The sequence below is a fragment of the Aplidium turbinatum genome, chromosome 14 (assembly GCF_918807975.1).
Source record: "Aplidium turbinatum chromosome 14, kaAplTurb1.1, whole genome shotgun sequence".
Classification (NCBI taxonomy): Eukaryota; Metazoa; Chordata; class Ascidiacea; order Aplousobranchia; family Polyclinidae; genus Aplidium; species Aplidium turbinatum.
Genome location: NC_137485.1, coordinates 8,108,176 through 8,133,463, shown reverse-complemented (window position 1 = coordinate 8,133,463; position 25,288 = coordinate 8,108,176). Strand labels below are relative to the sequence as shown.

The 25,288-nt window shown below is 38.7% G+C and overlaps 2 protein-coding genes across 2 annotated transcripts; both read right to left on the bottom strand.

Moving 5' to 3' along the window:
• Positions 1–317: 317 nt before the first annotated feature.
• On the bottom strand, positions 318–3,361 carry LOC145782863 (uncharacterized). Its single transcript, XM_082594629.1, has 6 exons — positions 3,168–3,361; positions 2,678–2,874; positions 1,990–2,083; positions 1,496–1,674; positions 937–1,121; positions 318–497 (listed from the first exon to the last, which is right to left on the bottom strand). The coding sequence occupies exons 1-6, from the start codon at positions 3,359–3,361 to the stop codon at positions 318–320; spliced, it is 1,029 nt and encodes a 342-aa protein (XP_082450755.1).
• A 3,082-nt stretch (positions 3,362–6,443) lies between these two features.
• LOC145783237 (rab proteins geranylgeranyltransferase component A 1-like) lies at positions 6,444–21,551 on the bottom strand. Its single transcript, XM_082595049.1, has 14 exons — positions 21,446–21,551; positions 20,607–20,765; positions 19,595–19,691; positions 18,816–19,242; positions 15,120–15,277; positions 14,540–14,625; positions 13,980–14,202; positions 12,943–13,046; positions 12,711–12,847; positions 12,373–12,466; positions 12,026–12,127; positions 10,389–10,612; positions 8,719–8,910; positions 6,444–8,117 (listed from the first exon to the last, which is right to left on the bottom strand). Exons 1-14 carry the CDS (start codon positions 21,492–21,494, stop codon positions 8,049–8,051), a joined length of 2,121 nt encoding a protein of 706 aa, XP_082451175.1. The 5' UTR covers positions 21,495–21,551; the 3' UTR covers positions 6,444–8,048.
• Between the last annotated feature and the right edge of the window lie 3,737 nt (positions 21,552–25,288).

Below are 25,288 nucleotides of genomic sequence, written 5' to 3'. Positions count from 1 at the left end.
AAAAACGTTTTCACTGATATTTGAAAATTAGTCAAAATAGTGTGCATTAATTTAGATTATAATTTGGAGGGTAGCTGTAGAGTTTGGAGGGTAGGCTACTGTTTGCCGTGACCTGACAGCAAGTCGAACAATCGGAGGATTAGGGATATTAGAACTTAGGAGATTGAACTTGCCTGGTCAGCCCCAATTCTCCCGTTGTTTCGCGAATTGTCGTTCAACGAATTCTTGTTTCTAGCTATTAATTGTCGAGTGTCGACTCAACATTTGCAATCACAATTGTTTTAATTTTCCGTACATAGTCCTAGGTAAACTCAAATTTATTGCTGAAATTCAGAAGTCGCTTTAGTTTCCATTTGATTTGATATCGTGTTGCTGGGGGGAAGGTGCTGTTGGCGGTGACAAGACCAAGGAAAAATGGAAGTCTTCCAATCAACAAAGCAAACTAGAATACAGACTAAATTCAAAAACTGGTCGACATCAAGGACAATTATGGTAGCCTGCAAAAGAAAGAAAGTCGTTTGAAAACTTTGTTGTTGAACTAAAAATTCTACCAAGATTGTTGCATCAAATAGCTCCAGTAGCCTATAGTTCGACTTCGATGAGCCCCCAACTTTATGAACAAAGAAGAGCCAAGATCAGGCAACGCTGGTTCAACTCTCTGCATATGCGCTTGAGCAGTGCATTTTCAAAAACACTTATCCATTCAGCGACACTTAGTAGATGGAAAGATTTACTGACAATAAAGCTTCTTGGAGCAAAAACTTCACTCTGTCAAGTTCGGAGACCAGAAAAGCGTCAGAGCTTCAAGTATGCAAAACTGCCAGGATTTGGTCTTCAGCCAGCAAATCAGTCATTTTCGGTATTGATTCAACGTTTAAAAACATTGCATTGTGCTGGCTGGATAGCATCAAAATGAATTAGACCTACTCAACTTACCAATTCTGGAACATTTCCTTTGATAAGAGCCACCAAAATAAAAGCCAAAATATCAGTAGACATGCAAATACAAGCAACCACACAGCATCGTCTGACAAACATCTTTGTTCTTCTCAACTGTGGTGACACATTTGTTGTGGTGGGACGCCATACGACAAATCGTACAAATAATATCAGAAGAGATACTGTATTTGATGAAGTAAATAAATTGTTTAGCTTGTAAATACAAAAAAAAATAAAAAAAATTTTCGATTAGAAGAGTTTTTTCGAAAGTTTTGGGGCAAACAATTTTGTAAAATTTAAAACCATGCTTTTACATACGGGACGTCGGCAAATTAGCCCTATCCGTATTCCAATACATTGCAATATTGCAAGTTAATAATAGGCTGGGTTGTCCTGACATGTTTAGAAGAGTGCTGGAACCAGGAAGTAGAGAAACGTTGTAGGCTACTTCTTTATAGAGTTCAAGAGACTAAATTATTATAAGATTATGTCATGTCAGAAGGTGAAGTTATAGCCTATTTTTTTCCTTTTGATACAATTGAAAATTAAAACATACCGTTTACTATAACACTCGATATAACTCCTGCCAGAGCTGACAACGAAAAATTGCTGGTCAAATTGTAGCATGTTTCATTTTTGATACCATATCTTGAAGAACTTATGATTGGTGAAAGAACAACAGCAAAGCCAGATACCGCACTAACAAGGATGATCAGCAATGTTATCCAGTTCCACCTGTCAATACGACACAAGAAAAATGCATTATCTAGCCTAATCACCAGCAGAACAATAAGCGAGCTGATATAGTTTCAACATTTATCACTCATAAGTTTTCCGCCAAATACACAGCCGTATGCTCTTGAGCGGTGTCCAACCGGCGGTTTTTTGAGCGCCGTAGGCTACCAGGGCTCTGACCACTCGGCTATGCAGCCGAGCAGGCCAATTGTGATTGCTACTGCCAATACTGATAGCTACTAAAATAAGTGTTAACTGTTAACATATCATTGCAGCGGATGCTTCGCAATTAAGTCAAATATCTCGAAGCCTTACCATACAATGGATGGTGAAGCAAGATGTTTCAGGTGAGAAATTAAATACAAGATTCTCTGTCGAAGCCACAAAAACAAAGAAAAAAGAATAACGCCTAAACAATGAAGAAATTTATTAATTTATTAACAAGTGATGTAGATTGTATAGGTTAATAATCAAAGTGGCTCAAAAGCTTTTCAAAAGCTAGTTCTCTTTCAGCTTGAAGGACAAAAGTATGTTTAAAAGTCAAAGGCTCTGTGAAAGCATTGATTTTAGCAATGCGGCGCTGGTTCGACTCAGGGTGTGCGCTTGAACAACGCATTTCAAGGATTACTCTCCATTCTTCGGGACATAGTGGATGGAATAATTCACAGACAGCAATTACACTTCGACAATCGGAAACTTCACTCTATCAATCTCAGTAACCGGGCCTGCCTCAATGGTTTAAAACCTACAACCAGTAATAACTAATAACCTATCAGAAGCTTTCTCAGTCCAACGACAGGCTAATAATTCGAAACAATCAACAACAACAAGATAGCCTATTTAAGCAGTAAAACTTGCATCTTAAAAATATTTTTCGCAAAATTATCATTCAGGGAAATTCATATAAGCTTAGGACAGGGGCTTAGGGGTTAGCGGGATTAACAATTCTTTAGAAGGATTCTCAACTATAAAAACATTAGCAACCATTGCACTGATGAGTTACCGGCGATATGCAAGGCTCGATGAGCTTTGGCAAAGACGGAACACATTGAAGGATCTGACGCTGTGAACGCTATGATTTGAGCCAAGGAATATTTCCCAATTGCTGCCAGTGAATACAACATCAAGGTAAAAAATATAAGCATTTGAAGCTTTTTACTCTTTCCATCCTTAGCTTTCCAAATACTTTTCCGGGATTTTCTAAATACGAAAACAAAAACATAAGCTTTTAGACTGCAAGCCCAGGTGCAAGCCTGCCGTAGGTTATATTACAAAATGATTTTTCAAAAATGATTCTTGTTGTTTGCGTAAATGAATAGTTCTTTCAACTTACTAAAAAACTCTCTACCCAACTTTTCTTCATGGTCATAGTCATGCTTTATCTAGATCGGGACTTTAGAAAATTCATCGGTTTAAATTTAACAATAACCTATATCTAAACAGCTTATTAATTAGGTTACAGCACTGCAAATAGGCTATATCAAATTGATTACCTTGCTAAAACTTGATATAACTTTATGATGAAGATATAAATAGACGCTAACAGCATCAACATCTCTGAAACCACAAAACTAATCCATAGATGGCTTGGATGAAGAATTTCGTTTTGGACTTGTTGACTTTCGGTCGGTCGTATCTCGACGGTTTGATTCGGTGTTGAAGCTGTGATTGGGTCCAAGGCTGACATGGCCTACTTTCAAAAAGTATCTAAATTCTAGACCACACAAAACAAGGTACGAGAATTAATTTGAACTTTGATCAACATTTTCTTCTCCAGCATACTTGATGAGCAGCAAGCGGAAAGATAAACGTTCTTCACCTGCTAATTTTCGTTTACTCATTGTTGTCTCAGCCTTTAAAATTTGGAAAATCAGTTTGCAAATGCTTCAATGACAACTTACCGGCATCTACGGCAACGGGATAGTACATTTCTAAAGCAGTTTACATCTACCCTACGGCAACGTTTAGTGAGAGAAAATACCAACAACAAATTTTCAATGTAGTCGGAAAAGAAGTTCAATTGCCGTGAAATAGGCGTATCATGTAAATTAAACTACTACTGACTTATTTGACCTTGAGCAATTCTTTTCTCCTTCCAGCATGCAAACGTTGTCATTTTTATATCATTTTAACTTCGCCAAACGTTGAAGCGATGTAAAAATGGCGAGTTATGTAAGCTATAGGCAATCAACCAAGAACTTAAAGGGGCTATTCGTATAAAATACGAGCCTTTGATAAAAGAGGCAATCAGAACCGTCATTTTAAAATCCTTTGCGCTTTCAATAAAAGATAAATTGCAAGAGTCTGATGAAGACGCAGGTCGTAGGCCTACAATATATTTACATTATATTTTGTTAACACAATGATAATTAAAATACAAGTTGGCGATTTTTGTGAAATATTGAGAATACAATAAAAACATAAAACAATAAATATTATTAACATTAAAAGTGCTCAATGCCAAGCAAAAAAGCCAAGCAGAGCAAAATACATCATTCTAGTTGAATAAGGACCTTCTGATGATCTCCCTTTTAGGGTGAAATAGGCTGTAGCATTTTAGAAAGCAATAACTATATTTGATGTAATAAAAACGTACGGTATGTATTCAAAAGCCTATGCTACAAAAGCCACTTAATGTGTCATTCTTATTTCTTAGTGGGCTAACACACTAAATTAGCTTTACAGTATAAACGCAAAAGTTTGCTAACACACACTTGTAATGTTAGAGCCCTTTGCCCCGCGAGTTTGGGCTTACTTTGCAGTTCAAGAGGTGAGAGCGTGAGTTTAAATAAGTTATACCGCAGATTGAAAAAAAAAAAAACATTGCCACAACAAAACTTGAGCTGTTCTCTATTATTACTCAAGCGAGACTGTAGACAAGTATCTGCTTGTTGCTATTTGCATTCTTTTCATTCCGAAGAAGTCCACCATCCAATTACGTGCTACCTTGATCTGCAACGGCTGCCCTAAATATTTCTGCAAAAGATGAAAGACTTCGAAAGCATTTGTTTTTCGTACCCTACGATATGTGCCTAAAAATATTTAAATACAACTGTTCTGAAACTACAAATTGGCAAAATCATAACACTGCAATGCAGCGCAAACTTGTTCAAGTACACTATAGTAGCCTTGGCCAAGGGTCCGCAAATAGTGGGTTACGAGACCATCCACTGTAGGTCGCTAAACAGTTTAAACTTAGCCTACTATAAATATAACTTGTTTGGCAAAAAAATAAATACAATCATAATTATACTCTTTGATGCGCTAAGTTTCATAGAATTTTGTACAAGAAAATTTATTCTTTCATTTGTAGGCTACAGTAGTCCCTGCTTATTACGCCTTCTGTAAATAGGTCCACCCGCTTATTAAGCCCAATTTGGTTCATTCTGGAATTGCTGAAGGTAGGCTATACAAGTGGCAGAAAAGCGTCTCCCTATACAAGTGGGCAGTGGCAGAAAGAACTTTAGTAAGCCTAGCCGCTTAATAAGCTCAAAATTGTCCGGTCCCAATGTGGGCTTAATAATCGGGGACGGCCGTAAAAAATTGATTTGAATTGATGTTAAATTGCTAAGTACCGGTAGTCTATTTTTTGCAAAATTATATCCTTCTGAAACGTCTGGGTCGAAAAGATTTAGAAACTGTTTTTTGAGTTGCCCCAACAAGTAGCCTATTTGCGGACTTCTGGCATAGGCTACTGCTTGTAAAATCCTTCTAACCAATTGTTTGCTCAATATAATTGGTAAAAATTTAATACACTGGAACAGCTTCCCATGATTTGAAGTGTAAATGTTGGGTTGCCAAAATAGCTCGTGCGGTAGGAAAGTCGCCCTTTTTGGCGAACAGTAGGCTAATGATAATATAACGATGTAACCACACCACGAATGAAAGCCATTTTGAAGATAAAATCACTTTTTATGTCATTGCAATTGCTCGGTGACTTGTAAAACGATACTGATTGATGACCATGGAACGAAAATAACTTTTTCAAACATTGATAATCATACGGATGGAATGTTACTAAGTAGACCGATAAGTTGGGCGGAGAAAACTGCACGAGTCTCTGCAGTTTGAAAGCTGTTTTTCTTTTGTTATTGTATAGTTTAACGGAAATCGTCACGCATTACATTACGGTGAGCAAGGAAAGGTTTGTGTAAAACAACCCCAAAGAATGCAAAAATGAGCCTCGATTGAAAGCTGCAAAATAAAATAAATCTTGTGCGGTCTACAATTACAAACTATGCCCTGACTATATAGCCTACTAAGACTAAGGGTGGTGCTATTTTCAAATTTAGCCCCAGCTGTTGCATAACAGTCAGTTTTTTCGCTAAGCCTTAAAACACCGCAAGTTGCGTTACGATTCGGGCGCACGCGTGAGGCAAATATTTTGTATAAAACTGGTTAAAATTGTACTAAATTTGCGTAGGCTACTTGCAAAATGCGCAGCTTTAGAATTACTGACTCAGGCACAGAAAAAGTTGATAGGGCAAACTTTTTATTTCTTCACATGTTAATGCCAGTAAATTATTTTATCTGCCTGGTGTCGCCAAATGGAAAGCTGTCCACGAAGCACATTGCTTGAGCGCACCGTCCGAAACTTGAACCAACGTCGCTCGATCGTGACGCTTTTTTCATTTTCAGAGCCGAGTTATTGCCTGTACCGCATCAAACTAAGGTCTAAAAGACTCCACGCCCCTTGAAACTTATAAAACATGACTGAAAGCCGACTTACAAGGGCGAGAAAATCACAAACATCTTGCACAATGTGAGCTTTTTCTTCTTAAACAAAAATTCACGATTTACAACAAAAATAGTGAGAACGATTGATGTATACTCGAAAGGATGTCAGCTTGATACTACCATTTCAAAAACACATATAAAATTTGAAAGATACAATCAATGTTTCTCTAACTTCACAATGTACATATTAACAACCTGTTTTAGCCTGATGAGGCTATAACAGGAGTATCTACATTGTGATATATCGTGAGTATTGCATTGTTTCTCTAACTTTAACACGAATGTACACTGTCAAGTGTACAATGCCATTGCAAAGCTGCTGCATGTGATTAAAAGTAAACCTAGCTGCTTGCAAATCTTTCCAACAATGTCACAAAATCAGGATCAGAAGGCGTTTTAAGCCTTACCGGCAAAACCACAACACTTTGATGAGATGATTATTTGAGTGGCGTTAGGCCAAACCAGCTAGCATCTCCCGCCTGAAACCACATGGCATCTTGTGTGATACAGTGGCTAAAAAAACATCGAAGAAATTGATCAATTCTGCCAGATCGGTCCAAAGTTTATACAACAGCACGTTCTCAATGAAAATATATAATAAAATGTACAGCATGCATATAACGCACAAAAATTGCAAGATCTTACAAGTAACACCTGACAACAAGGAACGTATTACATAAAAGTTCTTTACAAGGTCATATTGCATTCACATACCGCTTATGGAGATCGGTCTATTTTCTTGGACTGCTTCATATTTTAAATCATTTTTATTAGTGTCATGTTCTCATCTAACAACGATAGTGAATTTCGTTTTCTGCATGTTTGACCCATAAACAAAAAAAACTTGAATTAGCAGCTTTAACATGGTATGTACTAAATAGGGAGAAAGGAAGTTTTCTTCGAAAGGCATTGAATTTAAAGGTAGATGGAAAAAAGAAACGGAGGCATCCAAAAACAACAGGTGAAGAATGAGGCAAACAAAGTCGGACTGAAGAAAAAAGATGCGTTGGACAGAACGAGATGGAGAACACGAATGATGGCAATCGCTGCAAAGAAAGAATCAGCCACCCCATTGACTGTCCAAAACAATGTAGGAGTGGTCAAACAGGTGACAGAGCAGAGTATCAACTTCAAATCTCCTGTTCATGCAAAAATGCCAGAACATGACAATTTGGAAAGTTTCACTGAAAATTGAAACTTAAGTATAGGGAGAATGCAATAGGGCAATCAAGTAAGCAAACCTATCCATTTAGCATTATCGCTGAATCAATATGAAATGGACAGATTTCCTCATCTGGGAGTACATTGTAAGTTAGCCCAATGCCCCAACATAAGTGACTTAGGACAGAGTGACAAGCCCGAATGCAAAAAAACTTAGGTTCTGTTTATTTATAAATTCGGTCAAAAATAATATTTGCATAAAATATGACCCAAAAGTCGCCTTCACTTCTAGTCACTTAAAACTGCAAAGAAAGCACAAGTTCACGGAGACAACGCGTGAAACGTTGGCGAACGAAGCAAACCAACAAAATAAAACATCAAACCAGGTGCACAGTGACGCATGCAAATGAAAACACGATTCGGAAAAAGTGAGTTGCAATTTAGTCGCTTTTGTAGTGGGTGAAGCAAAAATCCCATCACGTCTGATTGTTGTCTTTTTGTGCTGGTGGCTCTTCGGACGGTTGCTCTGTAGAGCCGTCTTGCGGCTAAAAATTAACACAAAACAATTTAAGCCATGAGAAAACAACACGTGCAAGAAACTGGTGGTGTTTTGTATTAGAAAATAAAGCTATTTGTCACAACACATTAGTCATTTTCCACGTGTGTGTGTATTAGGCTGCAGGACAAAAACATCACCAGTTCATTATTCCAATACTGCGGAGCGGCAACAAAAGCGTCCGAATAGACATTCTTCAAGGACCGACAACGGCTTCACAATGTTTGCACACACATGCGCATGCTGTGTTTCAACAGAAACCACCTAGGCAACCATATGTCAAACACCAATTTTTATTGTGCTGTATAACCCAATCATCATCATTCATTACACTGAGACCTAAACACTAAACTCTAACAGTGAGACAGTGCACTGGTTGCAGTGGTTGGAAGATGTTGCCTGAAGTGCTGCCTCATAAGCAAGGCGAAGATCATCATTCATTCGGGGGTACCCGAACACCGTTGACGTAGATTTTCACGACATCTCTGTTTCTCATCATATTCGACAGTTCGCGCTGTTGCACCAGTGATATGACGTCATAGAAAGACGTAACAACATTACGACAAAATGCTATTCTAGTATTAACCAACCTCCGAAGATCTTTCCTCCTGCAATTCATCTTCCTGATCCGCATATTCTCCGTTCTCCTCCTCCTGACTCTCCGACGAATTGTCGTTCTTCTCTGTATTGTATCCTTCATCGTTGAATATGATCTCATCGGGCTCAGGAGCTCTCGGCAGGAATTCCTCCTCCGGACAAATCACCTCGAACACGCGTCGCGCCTGCATTGTGACATCATAAAGTTAGAAAAGCGTCATTCAAGCCAGGAGTTCTTAAATCTTTGCTGGTCACAGGCTGTTTCATTGCTTTATTTAACAAAACTATCGGTAGACTAAAATTGCACGAGACAAGCCTCCGCACTATGCACTCAACACATGAACATACAGTATATTGCGAGATTGCTCATTCCAGTGGCGCACTAAAATGATCGGATTTGGATTAAATCTAAAGATTCAGTGCCTGTTACACGTATTCTTTTTCTTGCGTTTGAGGCCACCGCAGATCACGTTGTAATATCCAGGCACAGCAGCCAATGGATTGTGTGTTCCTCGAGCGTTGTTAGGTCCACATTGAACGTCAAACTTCCTTTAGGAGGCAAACACCAGTTTCGGTAATAGTGTGGGCAGGGGTATCGTCCACAGGTCTAAAAACCCCTTTGATTTTCATCCAGGCTGGTGTCAAAATCAACCGACATGTTTATCTGAAGATGTTGAAGGATGAAGTTTTTTCTTGGGTAAGGCAAAATGGATACACTTTAGCAAGATGGAGCAACCTCTCACACAGCCAGATTAGTCCAGGACTGGTGAAAAGACAATTTTAAGTCGTTTTGGACCAATGAACTATGGCCTCCATCTTCTCCTGATTTAAATCTAATGAACTTTGGGATATGGTCTATTTTGGAGAAGAAATCCTGCGCTGTGTCCCGCCAAGTGTTGAGGTTTTGAAGCAAAAACTGACCAAATCTTGGGCAGAAATTGACGCTGAAACTGTGCGTGCCACGTGCGATCAGCTGATCCCTCGTCTCCGCCGATTATCAAGGTGGATAGGTTGAATAATTTTTGGATGTTACTAAAGACAATACATTTCTCTTTTATTTGATATATGAGTTGTGTTTATTGGCTTTCATATAACTAAAAAAACGTAACTTTTATTTGTCTACACTTCGCTGGGCCTGGGCCACCCTGTAGAACTTTAGACTATTGATAAAGCTTTGGTAGAGAGTTTGCTTTGTTGAATCATAGAGAAATAAAGCAAAGCAACTTCAGCAGGTTTAACATGATGTATTACATACACAAATATAACATAATTAAAAATAAACTCTAACGTTTTCGACACGTACGTGTGTCCTCATCAGGAATTACATATCTGCAATATACATAACATGAAAATTGTAAGGTAAATTTTACTTTGCACTATAACTGTAACTGTCTGGAGTGTCGTTAGTATACAGTTATAGTGCAAAGTAAAATTTACCTTACAATTTTCATTTTATGTATATTGCAGATATGTAATTCCTGATGAGGACACACGTACGTGTCGAAAACGTTAGAGTTTATTTTTAATTATGTTATATTTGTGTATGTAATCCACCATGTTAAACCCGCTGAAGTTACTTTGTTTTATTTCTCTATGGTACAACTTTCGACCACTGGCAAAAGGAGAGTTAAACGGTTTTTGCAGTTTTTCAGAACAGCCTTACCTCTTCGGCGGCGAGATCAAAACCTAAATCCGAGTCAGGACCTTTCATAACGAAGATATTCTGAGGCAGTTCTGCTTGCTTCACCCCGTCATTCATGATGTTGAAGTAGGCCGACCACAATACTGTTGGTTTCGAGACTGAAGAAGTTCCCAAAGAATCTTGGCTGCTTTCTTTGCCGGCCGTTTCAGTATGGCCATCACAGGGTTGGGATGCATCCGATTCATCTAAAGGTTGAATGAGAATTTATCATGGTAACGCATTCTTTTGCCCACAATGGTTGTTCTAAGCACACTTACGTCATATTTCGCGTGAAAAAAACAAAGAATGTTTCTAACTTTTGAGTCAAGAGCAAGATGGTCCAGCGTGGGTCCCGTAATGTGTACAATTATATAACAATAACTTTCTAGGCTTTTGGGTTGAAGATTTGGGATGAATTAAGCAGACAATATTACAAAGAAGGTAATCTTCGTGTCCTGGAGCAAACAGAAAGAACAATCGTTTGCTCGCAGTGAGAGACGAACTGACAACCGACTGTCGGTCAGACTCTCTCACCACTGAGCCACACAGGCCAATCCAACATATTGTTTATTACGTAACATTTTTTCACTATGTAAGTTGGCTCAAACTGTCCACCACAGATACTAGCCCAAGCAGTGCGGATTCTGCATTCATGACATTTTGGCGTTTTCTTGCTCTCGTCAATGGCAGGCCATACCTCGCAGGGTTGAGAAAAACCCGGTTTTTTTTGGGTTTTTTAAAAAAGATGCAAAAAAAGGTAGATTCATGCTTATTTCACCTCAAAACTACTTTTTACGAGTGAAGTGCCTTTCACTCACTGTACATGCTTGCATAACTCAAAAAAATAATGCACTAGGGCTGTTGTTGCTTGAATGTTGCATCATCCATTAGTTTCAAGATCAAGTTGGATGTTGCATCATCCACTGATTTCTATACCAAGTTGATGCTACTGTGGTAGAAATCACATTATTGCATCATTTGTTTAGATTTGAAGGCAAGGAGCATTTATGCCATCATGTTTAAATATTTTTTATCATTTATATATATATTATATATAGTAATGGATGAGCAATTGAGCGATTGCGTGGCCAATTAGGCAAATGCTCTGAAACAGCCATGCGTTAGAATCCAGAATCTGTAATTGGTAAATAGCCTCCTAAATTGCATTTCACATCATATATACAGACTACAGTAGAGTAGTACTTTCACCAATTTAACTATAAGGCCTTCTTGCATAAATGAGTTTTAGTGTAGTATACACAAAGTGACATTACTTGATTTTTGTGTACTGTGCAATATCCACTGCGTTTTCAGTTTATTCTTGGAAATTACTTCACAATCACATCCTTAAGTGCTAATTTAAAGTTTGTTGTAAGTGCCTTGTAGTGTTTTTGTAAATTTTTTTAATTTTCCAATAAAAACTGGACAAATATGATGCTCTGGGTTTTTTTATGTTTTTTTTTGGTTTTTTTTAAGTGGGTTTTATTAAAAAAACCCACCCGGGTTTTTTTGGGTCGGGTAAAATACCAACAACCCTGATACCTCGAGTGAGATTTATTGAGTGAATGATCGGTTGTGGCAATAAATAAGATCAGACTTCCAGCAGGCTTCAAACTAACCGGTTGCAGGGTCAGAAAATAAATCTCTCTCAACAAAGGCGAATATTTCTTTGGGAGATTGATGAATGGAGTTTGTCAGCTTCGCTTGGGCATGAATGAGATCTGAGAAAGGCAACAAAATAGGCTGATGACATCTGTGCAGAAAACTAAACTAGCATCTAGTCTAAAGCAAAATCTGAGCAACGATCAGATTTTCAGAAAAAGTTACAAAATCAAAGTAACCTACTTTTAATCGCATACAAAGCTGCTATCACCCAGACAGCGAATCAGTCGTTTTTTGCATTGATTCAACGTCTGCAGACTGATTCAACGTCAACGACTGATTTGCTGTCTGGGCGGTGGCTTACATTTCTTAGCTGGACAAACGTAACATGATGGGCTGAGTTCGATGACACGGATAGGGTCGTGGGATTCCGTAGAAGGAAATGTAATGAGCGACATCTGAAAGAAGATCTTAGATTTAAAAAAAGTTACTTGAAAATATGTGTCAAGTATTACAGTTCACAAAAATGCATTAAAGCATAAAATTGTTAGGCAACAAGACTAGAGTAACCTTTTTAACAAAAATTGCTTTTTTACCAACACGTTTCAACGTTGAAACCACACAAAAACGGCAACGTTTGCTTTGGATGGAAATTAGCTCTTGGTTATGCAGCCACGACATTTGAAGACCGTAATCACTTACTTCTTCTGAGGATGAAGTTGTAACTGATTTGTCAGTGATGTAGACGGCTCGAGGAAAAGCGGAAGTAAATTCCTGTTGGAACACATCCGCTACATTTGCCTCATCCAGGATGAGATGACGACAATTTATCCGTTGGCCTGATAGAAGATTGGGGATTAAAATCTAAAAAGGTAAATCTACTGCAGTGACAGTACATCTTGTAATAATTATACACTGAAAGCGACATGCTTACCAGTAGAGTCGACGATTGCTTTGCATTGCCCAGTTTCCTCATCGGCGATTACTCCAAGTACACCACGACGCAAGCAAAACGTGCCTCCAAACACAGCACTTAATCTGGGAATGACGTAAATCAGAAGATAACACTTAAAAGCTAAATCAAGCACGTGACCAACTGGTAAGAGTCTGAACGACATTCGAAAGAGTGTCAGTTCGACACCGGTCAAGAGCACACGAATGTGTCTTTGGCAAGACAGTTCACATGTTTGAAGGTTGACACAAAGACTTTTTAATCTTCCTTGTCCGCTAGATTTTTATCAGGTATAAGCCCAAAAAGGTAAAGGTGGGTCCCATACTTGATTCAAGTGTTGGGTATGAGAAGATAAGGTTCTCATTGTACTAAGCCTTCAGCACTAAGGAGAGTAGGGTGGCCAGTTCCTTTCTCTCGGCCGCCTTTACTTCAGCAACTACGCCTACCCAATTTATTACACCCTGGGTAGAGGTGAGCGGTGTTTTCAACAACCAGCTTAGCCGGGAGTCGAACCAGGTTTGCATAATTGGAAAGCCAACGCCTTATCCGTTGCGCCATCCCACCGCCATAAGCCCAAATACGGCAAAAAATCGAGAAAGTTACTACCGACTCAGACCAATCTTTGAACGAACTACTTTGAGGGAGTTTAGCGTTTTCGTCCTGCTTCATTCAGACGGGAGATTGTGTCAATATAAAGTTTCAACCAAACTACAGTGCTGTCGGCTGGGACTTGTCCACAACAGCTGTTGCCGCAAGCAAGTCTGGGTAAATTTTTTGAGCAGCACAGTTAAAGGAAAGGTCTCCTGCATTCAGAAGCCAAGACCATCTGGGGAATAGCTCGCTTGAAACGTTACTTTAACCACAAGCGAGCACCTTGCGTCACAAACGTTAGAACCCAATCATGCGTCAGTGGTTTAAAGCTACTTTTCATCCTTCAGTGTGCAAAACTGACTCAGTCCGAAGATAAATTAAATTTTATTCTCCTGCAACGCCGCCACACAATGGTGCTACTGTCTCACCTGCTGAAAGCTTGTGGCAATTCTCCCACACCATACAGAGGAAACAGGAAAGCACTGTTACCATAGCGACCCAACGAGTGCAGGAATCGTTTCGTCGCTTTTAGCCCGTCTAACGTCAAGGCCTCCTTGCCAACCATTGCGATAGAGTGGATGATGAAATGTTGCGCTTTCTCACTTAACTTTTTTGATTGCAAAAACTCAGCAAAAGTCTTGTCCTTGAAGGCTGTGAAAAGTCGAAGTGTGTTGGAAATCTTTGCGGTAGCTTTGTCTTACAACAACTAAGTCTGGCCTGTACTTAAGCGTGATATTTTGCAGTAAAAATAAAAACTTTTTCGTGGTAATTTGGTAAATAGTAGGCAACATTAGAGGTGAAACCAATCATAACAACATATTTTCTGGAATCGGCAAATTCAAAACATTGCATTGCATTAAAAGAAAATGAATTTATTGAGTGTAAATTCGCATCTGGCCGCGAATCGAATCGCGAAGACAAAACTTAAAAATCAATCAAGCCACAATCGAAATGAGTGAACAAGCAATTCATGAAAGGTTTGATTCACCTTCATATTCCTGTTCGTGTTTCTCATAGTTGGAACACATTGTCAACACTCTCATTAAAATCCGCTTTTGGACAACACTTACGAATCTGGAAAGAAAATCACACAGTGCAGTTTTCTATTGTACTAAAAAACTTTCATACAATAATTGTTCTAAACAGAAACCAAAATGCAGTAAAATTCCGTTCCCTCATCCTCGAGCCGAAACCCATTACCTATGAGGTACATCCTCTTGTCCCTCGTAGACAGGCGTGGGTACGCCTCAACCATATCTGTACGGGCGTTGGGCTTTTTTGCTGAACCATGCACACTGCACAGAGGGGATAGGCAATAGGCATCTTCCTATTCTTGTGAACGTGGTGTTGAGAAGCAAATCACATCATTAACAATCGTATTATTTTGAACCCAACCACTGGAGTGAAAGGTCTGCGTGTCTTAGATGATGAAACCAAAGACTGGCTTCTCTTTAGTAGTATTTCAGTCTAGTCCGAAAAATCGTCAACCAGGGGTGGTAAAAATCAGGCCCCAGAAGCTTTAAAAAGGACTTTTAAAATGTAAAGGTATTTCACAATTAGAGCCTTACTTGCTTTTGAACACGTCAGCACGAGAACATGGGACAGGCTGCAAGCCTTTCTCCCCATTGAGGAGAGTCAGCAAACGAGACAAGCTTCGAAATTCGAGGTATCTTGAAACGTTCGATTGAATGAGCAGTTCAACTAATAAACCTCTAGAAAACATGACCTGAAGAAAAAAATCACTAACTTTAGAACAAACAGCTTAACCAAACACGAAATCAGCTTCAAAGGTTATAATATTTCTATATCAAATATTTCTTAAAAACCATTTTAAAACATGTTATTGCAAATACTGATCAAATTCACAAACACTTTATGCATCTAAAAACCAGTTAACCTGTAACAGAGGAAATTCTCGATGGCTATCAGCACTAGGCGGAACACTTAGTAGTACAGAAAACATATGCTTGCTCGAATTGATTTTTATTGAAGACAATATTTGCACTAAAAAAAGATAGACATGAAAAAAATGCAATCTTATTATTCAAATTACGCCCTTCCAAAAGCTCTTCTATAGCAATAAGTGTGCAATTAAATTGCTTTCATTCCTATGTTATATTTGTGCTCACAGTATCAACAACCTACTGACATGATACCTAGTCAATTTTGACAACAAACAAAATCATTCATTTACAACAGAGTAAATCCAATAAGATTCAACGATATTTTCTTAACCGTATTAAGACTGGGGTTGGGCATAATGTGCCCACCCCAATTTCAAACGAATGTATTTTAATGGGCATACGTGCTAATAAGCTGAAATTTCTTGACTTTTCCTAAATATTACTTGGCTAAACATATTTAAAGTTTCGTGGCTATACCTGATTCAGTTTGGAAGATATTCTACTGTTTTTAGCTTGTACCTTGAAATATTTCATTGATTTGCTCCTGGAGTGAGAGCAGATTGCGCTTGGTTGGTTTCTTTTATAAAAAGAGTGACAGATCATCGATCGTTTATTCAAAGGCGCCAAGCCGAGTCGCCTAATGAGTTTATCGCGCGTGTAATTTGATTAGTTGTGAAGAAGACACTGCATGATGATTTGCGTCTGGTGTAAATTGCATACAATTACTTCTGTCTGTGACTGAAACAAAACCATTTATTTTACGCAACGGATATATTCTTCTTGGAATAACCTACTTCAAAGTTTGGTTGCTTTGTCTATCAGTTTTCAGTCTTTAGATGTCCCTCTAATGTGAAATTGGCAAAATGAAGCAGATATCGACAGAAAAAAATAACAAAATGTTGATGAAATGTATTTTAAAAATGAATTCGCATATGTATATGAAGGAATTTCGAACCAGATAAGTTGTCTAATACAAGTCAAGTGCATCACTTTACTAATTGGGGAATGGTATATAATGCTATGAATGATATATCTCTAACCTCGTACAAGCCTGATGGCAGCAAGTGCCATGTTTTCATCGATTCAATATCATCAGCTGTTGAATCGATTTAATAATCGACAAGTTTGCGACGAGAGAATGCTTGCACACGATCGCTTATACTATAGGATTCTTATATCGAAACAACGTTAGACGAGTTTGATTTATCGTAAACTTGGCTGCCTCCAATGACTGCACAAGTGGATGTCGCTTATTGTTATGTTTCAAAAGATAAGCGTTAGAACAGCACACTGCTGTTTCAGCTTTGATTTATTATCATCATGGTTGAACCGATGTAAAATGACGTAACTCGTGGGTATAGATTGCGAAAAGTCTGTAACTTTATATTTTTGCACTACGTTTTTGTTTTGCATCTGTTTCTGCAGAAACGTGGTAAATAAACAATTCCTGATTTCGCTAATTGGATTGTTCTAAACATCGGCAAACTGTTGCAATTTATACCCAGCTCGAAAACTCGATAAGTTTGGCATTAGTTCTACGTTGCTAGACGTTGAATCAACATAAATATGACAAATTGTACGAGCTGTGTATCAGCGTGTAGATCGAGTAACAACGTGATTTGTTTCTTTTTTCACTCTGAAATGCATATAGTATATAGCTAACGGAGGTTACGGTACACAAGCCATGCATAAGGATAAGCTGGTTTACACTGGCGCGAGAGAACAATCATCAAAATTAATTTAGTCGAGTGTTGTGATGCCAAATAAAAGATTTCACAACGCGGGCGGTCGCTACGCATCATTGTTTGACTTATAACCCGTAGACTGCTGTCCTCCGGTTTGTTTTTCGCACCCAGGGATGGGGGCGACTGGAGTGGCCTCTCCAGAGTGCTGGCCTGGGCGTCTGTATGGAGGTCTTGCGCTGCCCAAAAACACAACAGGACCCTCCTCTCTGCCTCTCCGGCGTGGTCCAAGGGAACGCAAAGCGTGACACTCGGCGACGGTTTGGCTACAGGAGTTGCCGGAAGGATGTCAGAGTTTGACAGTCGACCGCCTCACGTACTCCACTCCGGATTTTCTGTCTGGGTTGTCTCCCGTAGCCTTTCCCAGGACTGGATATAGCCGCAAGACAGCGGAGGTTTTTGAATCAGGGTTTGCCTTCCCCGAGACGAACTGCCCTCCAAGGCTGACGGGCTCCGTCTGCCCGGCTGTTGTACTGTCTTTTGTCTGGCCTCTCACCTCTAACCTGCCCGACATGGTTAAACCTGCCAGGGGCTACGAGCCCCCTTCGGTATAGCCCACAGGATCCTTGAGGTACTCAAGCCTCCCCACCGCGGCAAGGTAACAGTACGGGGAGAAGAACATTGTAAACCGACTCTATTAGCTTGTATCATGCAACTACAAAACAAACCGTGGTTATTGTTCAATGATTTTGATGTAACGCAGATGTTCAATCGATATAACTCGCTCGCTGTAATACGGTATTGAATAGAATCAACGTATTTTGATTTCATTTGCATTTGATAGTTCAATTCAATTCAATTTATTTTTCTTTGTCGGAAAACAACAGCGATGATAAAGTTACACCATTGTCACGCAGATCCAACGTCAAACGACGTAAAAACGTTGCTGCGATTGAAACAAACAGAAATAAAATCGTTTCCATGTGCTTGTTCTCCACTGGCAATTCAACGACTAAAGACGTTGAATCAACGCAAAAGGAGTGGAATGGTTAGCTGTGTAAGAATATATTTTTTGCTGCTTGTAGCCAAATCTCCCTACATCTCAAGCAACACTTGTTTCCGATATTCGCATCTTTTCAAACAAACTGAAGTCAAATAAACAATTTTTACGTCTAAGCACTGTGGTCAAACGTTGAGTCGATATAATAATGTCGCACTTTTGCCGGCTGGATGATTACAGAATAAATAGTTTCTCGGCAGTTGATGAGCAGTTACGGTTGTTAGTTTGAGAGACATAACGCAAAGTGTTATTACCGTGGGAATACCGTGACCTCATTATCTCAAGCCGAGCAAGATAAAGCCTTGTTTCTTTATTATAATTTACATCTAACTTTGGCGATTTGATGCCTGTCTAATAAATCTATTATAGCTATAGATATACACATGATTCGAAGACAAGTTTGAATTTGTTGGAAAGTCAGATAAATTTTCTTTCACTTGGTAAAATATCTAACTGACAGCATGCATATCAAAGGCGTAATAAACGTTCAAAAACCGTGGGCATTTTATGCCCCCCCCAACTCAGGGAATCCCTTCAGAGCCCAGTCTTAATACGGTTAAGTACGGTACTGTAGGTAATGCAACATTTTTGATATAGCTGAGTGCCTGAGTAGCTTACTTTTGATGTGAGGTCAATGTTAAAACGACGCCACTGGTCGTAAAACTCTTCATAAGGTGACATTCTTGCTGTAGCAACTTTCTGTTTGCATTGTAGATCATCAATGTCGTCCAACAGCTTTAAAACATCAGTGTTGTTGGCTTCATCATTTTGATCAAGAGCATTGTTGTCAGATGTAGGTTTTTCGTCAATATCAGAGTGAACAGGGTTGTTTACAGTAGTGTTTTTTGCATCGTCAATGGAATCCACGTTTGATGTTTTCGAATCTGCTGCAGTTCCATCACCTTGATCACAATCAGCAGATTTTGCTTGCTGATTATCATTTGGCCCAGAAGACAATTTAGAAGGTGATACTTGGCAATCATCATTGCTGCTATTTTTATCATCAGGTGAACTTTGTGAAGTGTCTTCATTTGGTATGTTTTTACTAAAAAAATGTAAACTTTTTGTCATTGGTGTGAGGCACATCTACACTCTACAGTGGTCACTTTATATCAGCACGAGCACTTCAGAAACATCATATTCTCTGACCTAAGGTAAAACTAGTCCCTGCTCCAACTACAAAAATGTGCAAGGAATACAATAGCCTATGTATTGTATATATATATTGATAGTAAAACAAAACTGCTTTTTAACATGATATTTGTTTGTCTTTCTATATTTTGGAAATTGTGCTACATAGCATGCCACAAGTTAAAGTTTCTCACAATGATCTTGAATTTGGGTTTACATGCAATATGGTACAAAAAATGCACTACAAATCAACAACAAAAACTCACGTTAAAAAGCAATGGCTTTCACTATGTTTGATACATTGACGGAATGTAATCTTTTTGAAAACTTCTTTTTCAGACAATATACTTTGCAAGTTCACATCTGAAATATTAATCTCTAAAGATAGGAGTCATTGACATGACAACTAAAACATAAATTTGTGAAAAAACATAACACATCTCATTATAGAATATTCCACAAATGTTCAATTGCTCATTTGTAAACTATTTCTATAATGACCTAGATGAGGGCTTCTCAAACTTTTTTATTGTGGTGTAACTCCATTTCACAAAAATGATTTTCTATGTGACCCCTTGGTGGTCAGTTTACAAGGTAACACTCTCTCCTCGGACTACTACCTTAACGTGGTGAGAGAGTTTCCGTGCCTCAATGATCTCTAGAGCTGTACTGGCGGGAGCTAACTGCTCGCAGAAGGGTCACCCATGCCAGGTTGGTCGAAAGGTAGAGGTCAGACAAAACGTAGTCCAAAGTATCCAAGTCCCCAACGGTGGAACAGGCGGATGAAGCCAGCCAGGCTCAACGACTGTGAAGGCGGATGAAGGCTGCAGCATGCCACCAGCTCCAATTGTCTTGGCTTGCCATTGGATAAAGCTGATGGCTTTGTCAAGTTTATGTGTGCTTGTTGAGTGTGCGCCATCAAGTCCATGCTTATCAATTCACGCACAGGCGTCTTTGCAAGACACTCAAACAGGCTGCAAGCCATCACAATGTAACACTAAGTGCTGTGAGTCCACTTTTACTTTGTTTGGCAACCTTGTTTAGGGTTGCAACCAATAGTTTAAGAAGCCTTGACCTAGGTCCTAGATGAATCAGCCAGCGCATATTGGCTTCAAAAATAAAGATAACAATTTCCTATTTACAAATCTTACAACATGATATAATGCTGTAACATTGTTTTAAAACACAATTTTTAAAACCACACCATAAGTTTAAACTTTATGCACTTCCCTCACAATTACAACAAATAGTCTTCATTACATAGACCAAAACAAATACCTTTGTGATCAACAGGCTCAGTGCCGCAAGACATAAGTTTATCAAAAGCTTTGATATTGAAGGAGGCCCATTTACTTCCATAATAATCATTGGCATCAAGCTGAAGAACGGACTTGTTTATTCTTGAAAGAGCTCCAGAAAGGACAGATTCTGGTAAACCTATTGTGTAAAGATATCAATCATGAACTCATGATTTAAAGCATGAAAAATTAGTTGTTTTGAAAATATATTTGGAACTATATTTGGAAACTATTACAACACAACCTGTCCTACATATACAAACACCCGCTAGTTACACGGAAAAATGTCATCAACATTACATTTAAAAACTTAAACAAATGAATTAGATAAAAAACATTTCATTGCAAATGTTTTTTTAGTTTCTTACTATAGAGTTGAATTATTTTTTTCAAACTAAAGCATTTTGTTTTTTAATTGTGAGTCCTAAACAAAATCAAATTGCATGATAATTTTTGAACATAGACTGCACTGTAAAATTCAAAATGGAAGGCATTGTATTATATTCTGCAAAGGCTAGTAACTAATTTCTAGGGTACAAGTGTGTTCAATGCAGAATACTCTGAATGATTTTTAGAAGGAAAAAATACTCTTGGACTTGGTTTGTTTCTAAAAACGTTAATTGATACATGTACCAATGGTATCAATATAACCATGAACTAAATAAGTGCATGTGAAAAATGCAAGACAGAAAAAAAGAACCACCTAAAAGTTATATATAATGTGTTCATGTGCATTCCCCTTATGTTGGTGAAGAAGCAAAATAGCTAATAGCTATGAAACAAAGCCTACTAGTACTTGTCCTGATCTAAGTGACCTACCTGTTCCAACAATGATCACGTCAAAGTCATCAGGAAGATTGTCATCCATAGTTGAATGAAGAAATGTAGAAATCAATGTTTAAACAAAGTTGTTTACTTTTTAATTCTGAAATAGGTAAGTAATAATAATGAGATTAAACTCAACAAGTAATAAGGTAAATTAATTACTTGCTGAAAATGATAGCCAAATGAATGATGGTTATCCCTCATCTTCGAGGATGATGGTCTGCAATATGATAACCATTTCGAGTAATGGGTAGTACCAAATTTAAGTCATAAGTAGAGTAGACAACCGGAAACAGACATTGTCGTCGGCTGCAGCGTGGGTCAGGTGTACGTCGGAAGGCGTGCACCGATGCATAGCGCTCAAGTCCACTTTCTGCAATGCAGGATAAAGATATGAAAAACGAACGAAAACATATCCCAGCCAGCAAGCCCATATGGGCTGATGTACGGGCCCCATGTGAGCTGCCTATATGGGGCCCATACACATTGGGTCCGAGGGCATCACATTGCCCCCATATAGGCTGCCCATATTCATTTATGGGTTGCTCACACTCAACCCACAAATCTAATATGGGCTGCCCATATGTAAGTGTAACCCATAAATCTAATACAGGTTGCCCATATGTATATCAGGTATATATATAACTGCAGACAGATGCCAAAGTGCTCAAACTGCAAGCAGTGAACTTTGCGCAATGCATAGCAATGTGCCCCCAGTAAAGTGCTCAATCGGCGTAACCCAAGAGCGTCAATCAGACAGTGCACACAGTTTAGTATTTATACACTGGAGTGGCCATGAAGGTATATACCTCCATGTGACATTTTCCTATTTGTGATACGTAAGCACCAAAAATAGTACTACTGCCAACCTTGCCAAAGTGCTCCAACTGCAAGCAGTGAGCTTTGCGCAATGCATAGCAAGGTGTCCCCAGTAATTTTGCTTGTTCAGTTTCATTTTGTGTTTGTTTAAACGATCAATAAAAGTCGTTTGAGACAACTAAAAAATCTCAGTCTAGACAAATGCTGATCAAGGTGTATATCATATTAGTATGGGTTGCCCACAAACCTTTGAATCACTGTGTGGGTAGCCCATAAAAAATGTGGGCAGCCCATGGCCTGCCCATGGTCTGCCCATAAAAAATGTGGGCAGCCCATGGTTTGCCCATAAAAAATGTGGGCAGCCCATGAAAAATGTGGGCAGCCCATGAAAAATGTGGGTAGCCCATGGTCTGGCCATAAAAAATGTGGGCAGCCCATGTTCTGCCCATAAAAAATGTGGGCAGCTCATGTTCTGCCCATAAAAAATGTGGGCAGCCCATAAACAAAGTGGGAAGCCCATCAATATTTCATGCTTAGCCCATGATCAATAATTTTATGTGGCTAAATTTATTAAAATGCATTTATATGATCACGCATTTGAAGATTGGAAGTTTTATATTCCACCTTGTCATTTAGAAACACATTCTGCAAGAAAGCCCATATTGGGCACATATGGCAAAAACACAAAAACCCACAAGCCCATTAAAATAGTATATGGGGCCCATATGGGCTTGCTGGCTGAGATAGGGAAAGGAAAAAAATAAACCTCAAACTTCTTGGAAATATGGTAGACAAGTTTGTCTTCTAACTTAAAAACTTTGGTGACAGATTTCATTTTATCTACGGTACTACCACAGTAGGCGTAATGGCTGGAGCAAGATTCTGGCAACAATTGAACAAACTGAAAATTGTAAAAAAGTTTTTTTCATCCACAAAGTAAAACAACATCCAATCAAAATGGATATATACTCAGTAGAAAGCCCAATGTCCATGTAAGGCTGTTTTGCATACTTGCAAAAATTTAAATTAATGATCCAAAATAATGTCCTCAGCAGTAAAGTACGGTACTGCCAAGTGCTTTTACCTTATATTTATGATTATGGATCTTAACCGCAACAATGCAACACTTTTGATCAAATACAACAATACCATAAAAGGAATGAGAGCAACAACACTGTCAAATTGTCAGAACTCCGACGCTTAACCAGTATTTTGCAGTTTTGCCCCATACACACCTGATTTAAGATCAAGTAACACTGGTTTAGGTCTCAGTCTCAGGGTGTACGTTAGCAATGCATTTCAGGACTGAATAAACTACAAATTACATACCACTCATGTTAGCACTTGGTATGTCCAAGCGACATTTGGCCACAAGAATGAAGGAGCATTTGAATTTAACTGCTCTCCACAGAAAAAGCGCCATTAAAGATCATATATTCGATTGTCAAACTTGTTCAAACAATAAACTAGACCTATCCCTGGAGTCTTTTAGAATTGTACGCAAATGCTTCACCGAATTTGACACTAAAATCCATGAGGCTTTGCTTATAAAATCTTGCAATCCTCGCCTCAACAGTGTTTTCTGCAAGCACCTCAGATCTGCTAAAAAATGTCTTCACGTAATTTTGCGTCATTGATTTGTGTTTTTTCCAAGGCAATTGAGCGTCATCTGATTTTGCCTCTTCTCTGCCTTGCCTTTTCATTCTTATGCGTTTTATTTTCGATTTTTATGTAATTAGATCAGATCTTATCAGTCAGTTGGTTACTTGAATAGGGCCAGTGGCGTAGCCAAGGGGGGGGGTTTTGGGGGTTACAACCCCCCCCTTTGGCACGCGTGTGACGTCACGATATTGAGAAAGATGCTTTCAGTCTAAAAAAAATTGCCTAACTTTTGAACAAAATTGCATTAAAAGAGCGAGTTTTGCCAATACCAAACATTCAAACATCTCAGCCAGGAATTAGCAACAAGAAAACATAGAGACTTAACTTATTTACTTCCGAAAAATGCCGAAAAAAACATGATCTTATCCGTTTGCTATGCCACCGGACAGCACCATTTTACAGTAATATTCGTACCCACATTTTTGTTGAACATACTCTCAGAATGCACCAAATTCAAAGTAATTTTTCAAAATTTTGTGGGGGAGGCCCCCCAGACCCCCCGCCGCTGGGTGGTCAAAACCCCCCCCTTTCAAAATTCCTGGCTACGCTACTGAATAGGGCTAACATGAGTATGACCGAAAACGTTTGTAATTTTTAGTTCATTTTCATGTTATTATGTTAAACGCCGACTGGTTGTTAGGTTTTATTTGTCTATGGTTAAAAAAAATCACCTCTCCACCAAAATTGTTTAAAGCAGTGTAATTTAACGGATGCATAGAAAAAAATAGAAAATTGTACGATTCAATGATTAATCCGAGATATCACATGGATCACGGAATTATCTAATTCAGTGATCCATGGATATCAGCTGATGGTGTTTTTTCAGTATTACGGACTACGGTTCCGGAAAGGTACAGGCACGGACGCACGGTACCATTTTGACCATTTTTCTACGTGGGTATTTATTTACATTGTTGCACTTGCACCGCATGAGCGCTGAGTAATTTCACTATCTCTGATTTCATGTAAGTTGTTGACAGCGAACGGCCAAATGAAAGAATAAGCTTGCGCTGTTAGCTTATATCAGGGCTACTCAACTGCGGGACCGCGGTCCGAATCTGGACCTTCTGGATGCTGATGGTGGACCTTGAGCTTTTGGAAGAATATCTATCGTTTTCTTCTTTCAAAAAGGAATATAAAAACAACTCATTTCAAATTACTAAAGCTGATTTTTGGCATTATTTACATTGTTGGCATTGATAAACTGTCCTAGGCTACGGTACTAGTTACTGACCCATTTAAGTGTCATTTTGTGATTATATTGTTGCTTTAGGCTACTGTTGTTGATAACTTTTTTTTTCCTTTTTTGTTGTTGTTTTTCTTTGTGTTTGTTTGTTTTTTCTGTACTATATACTA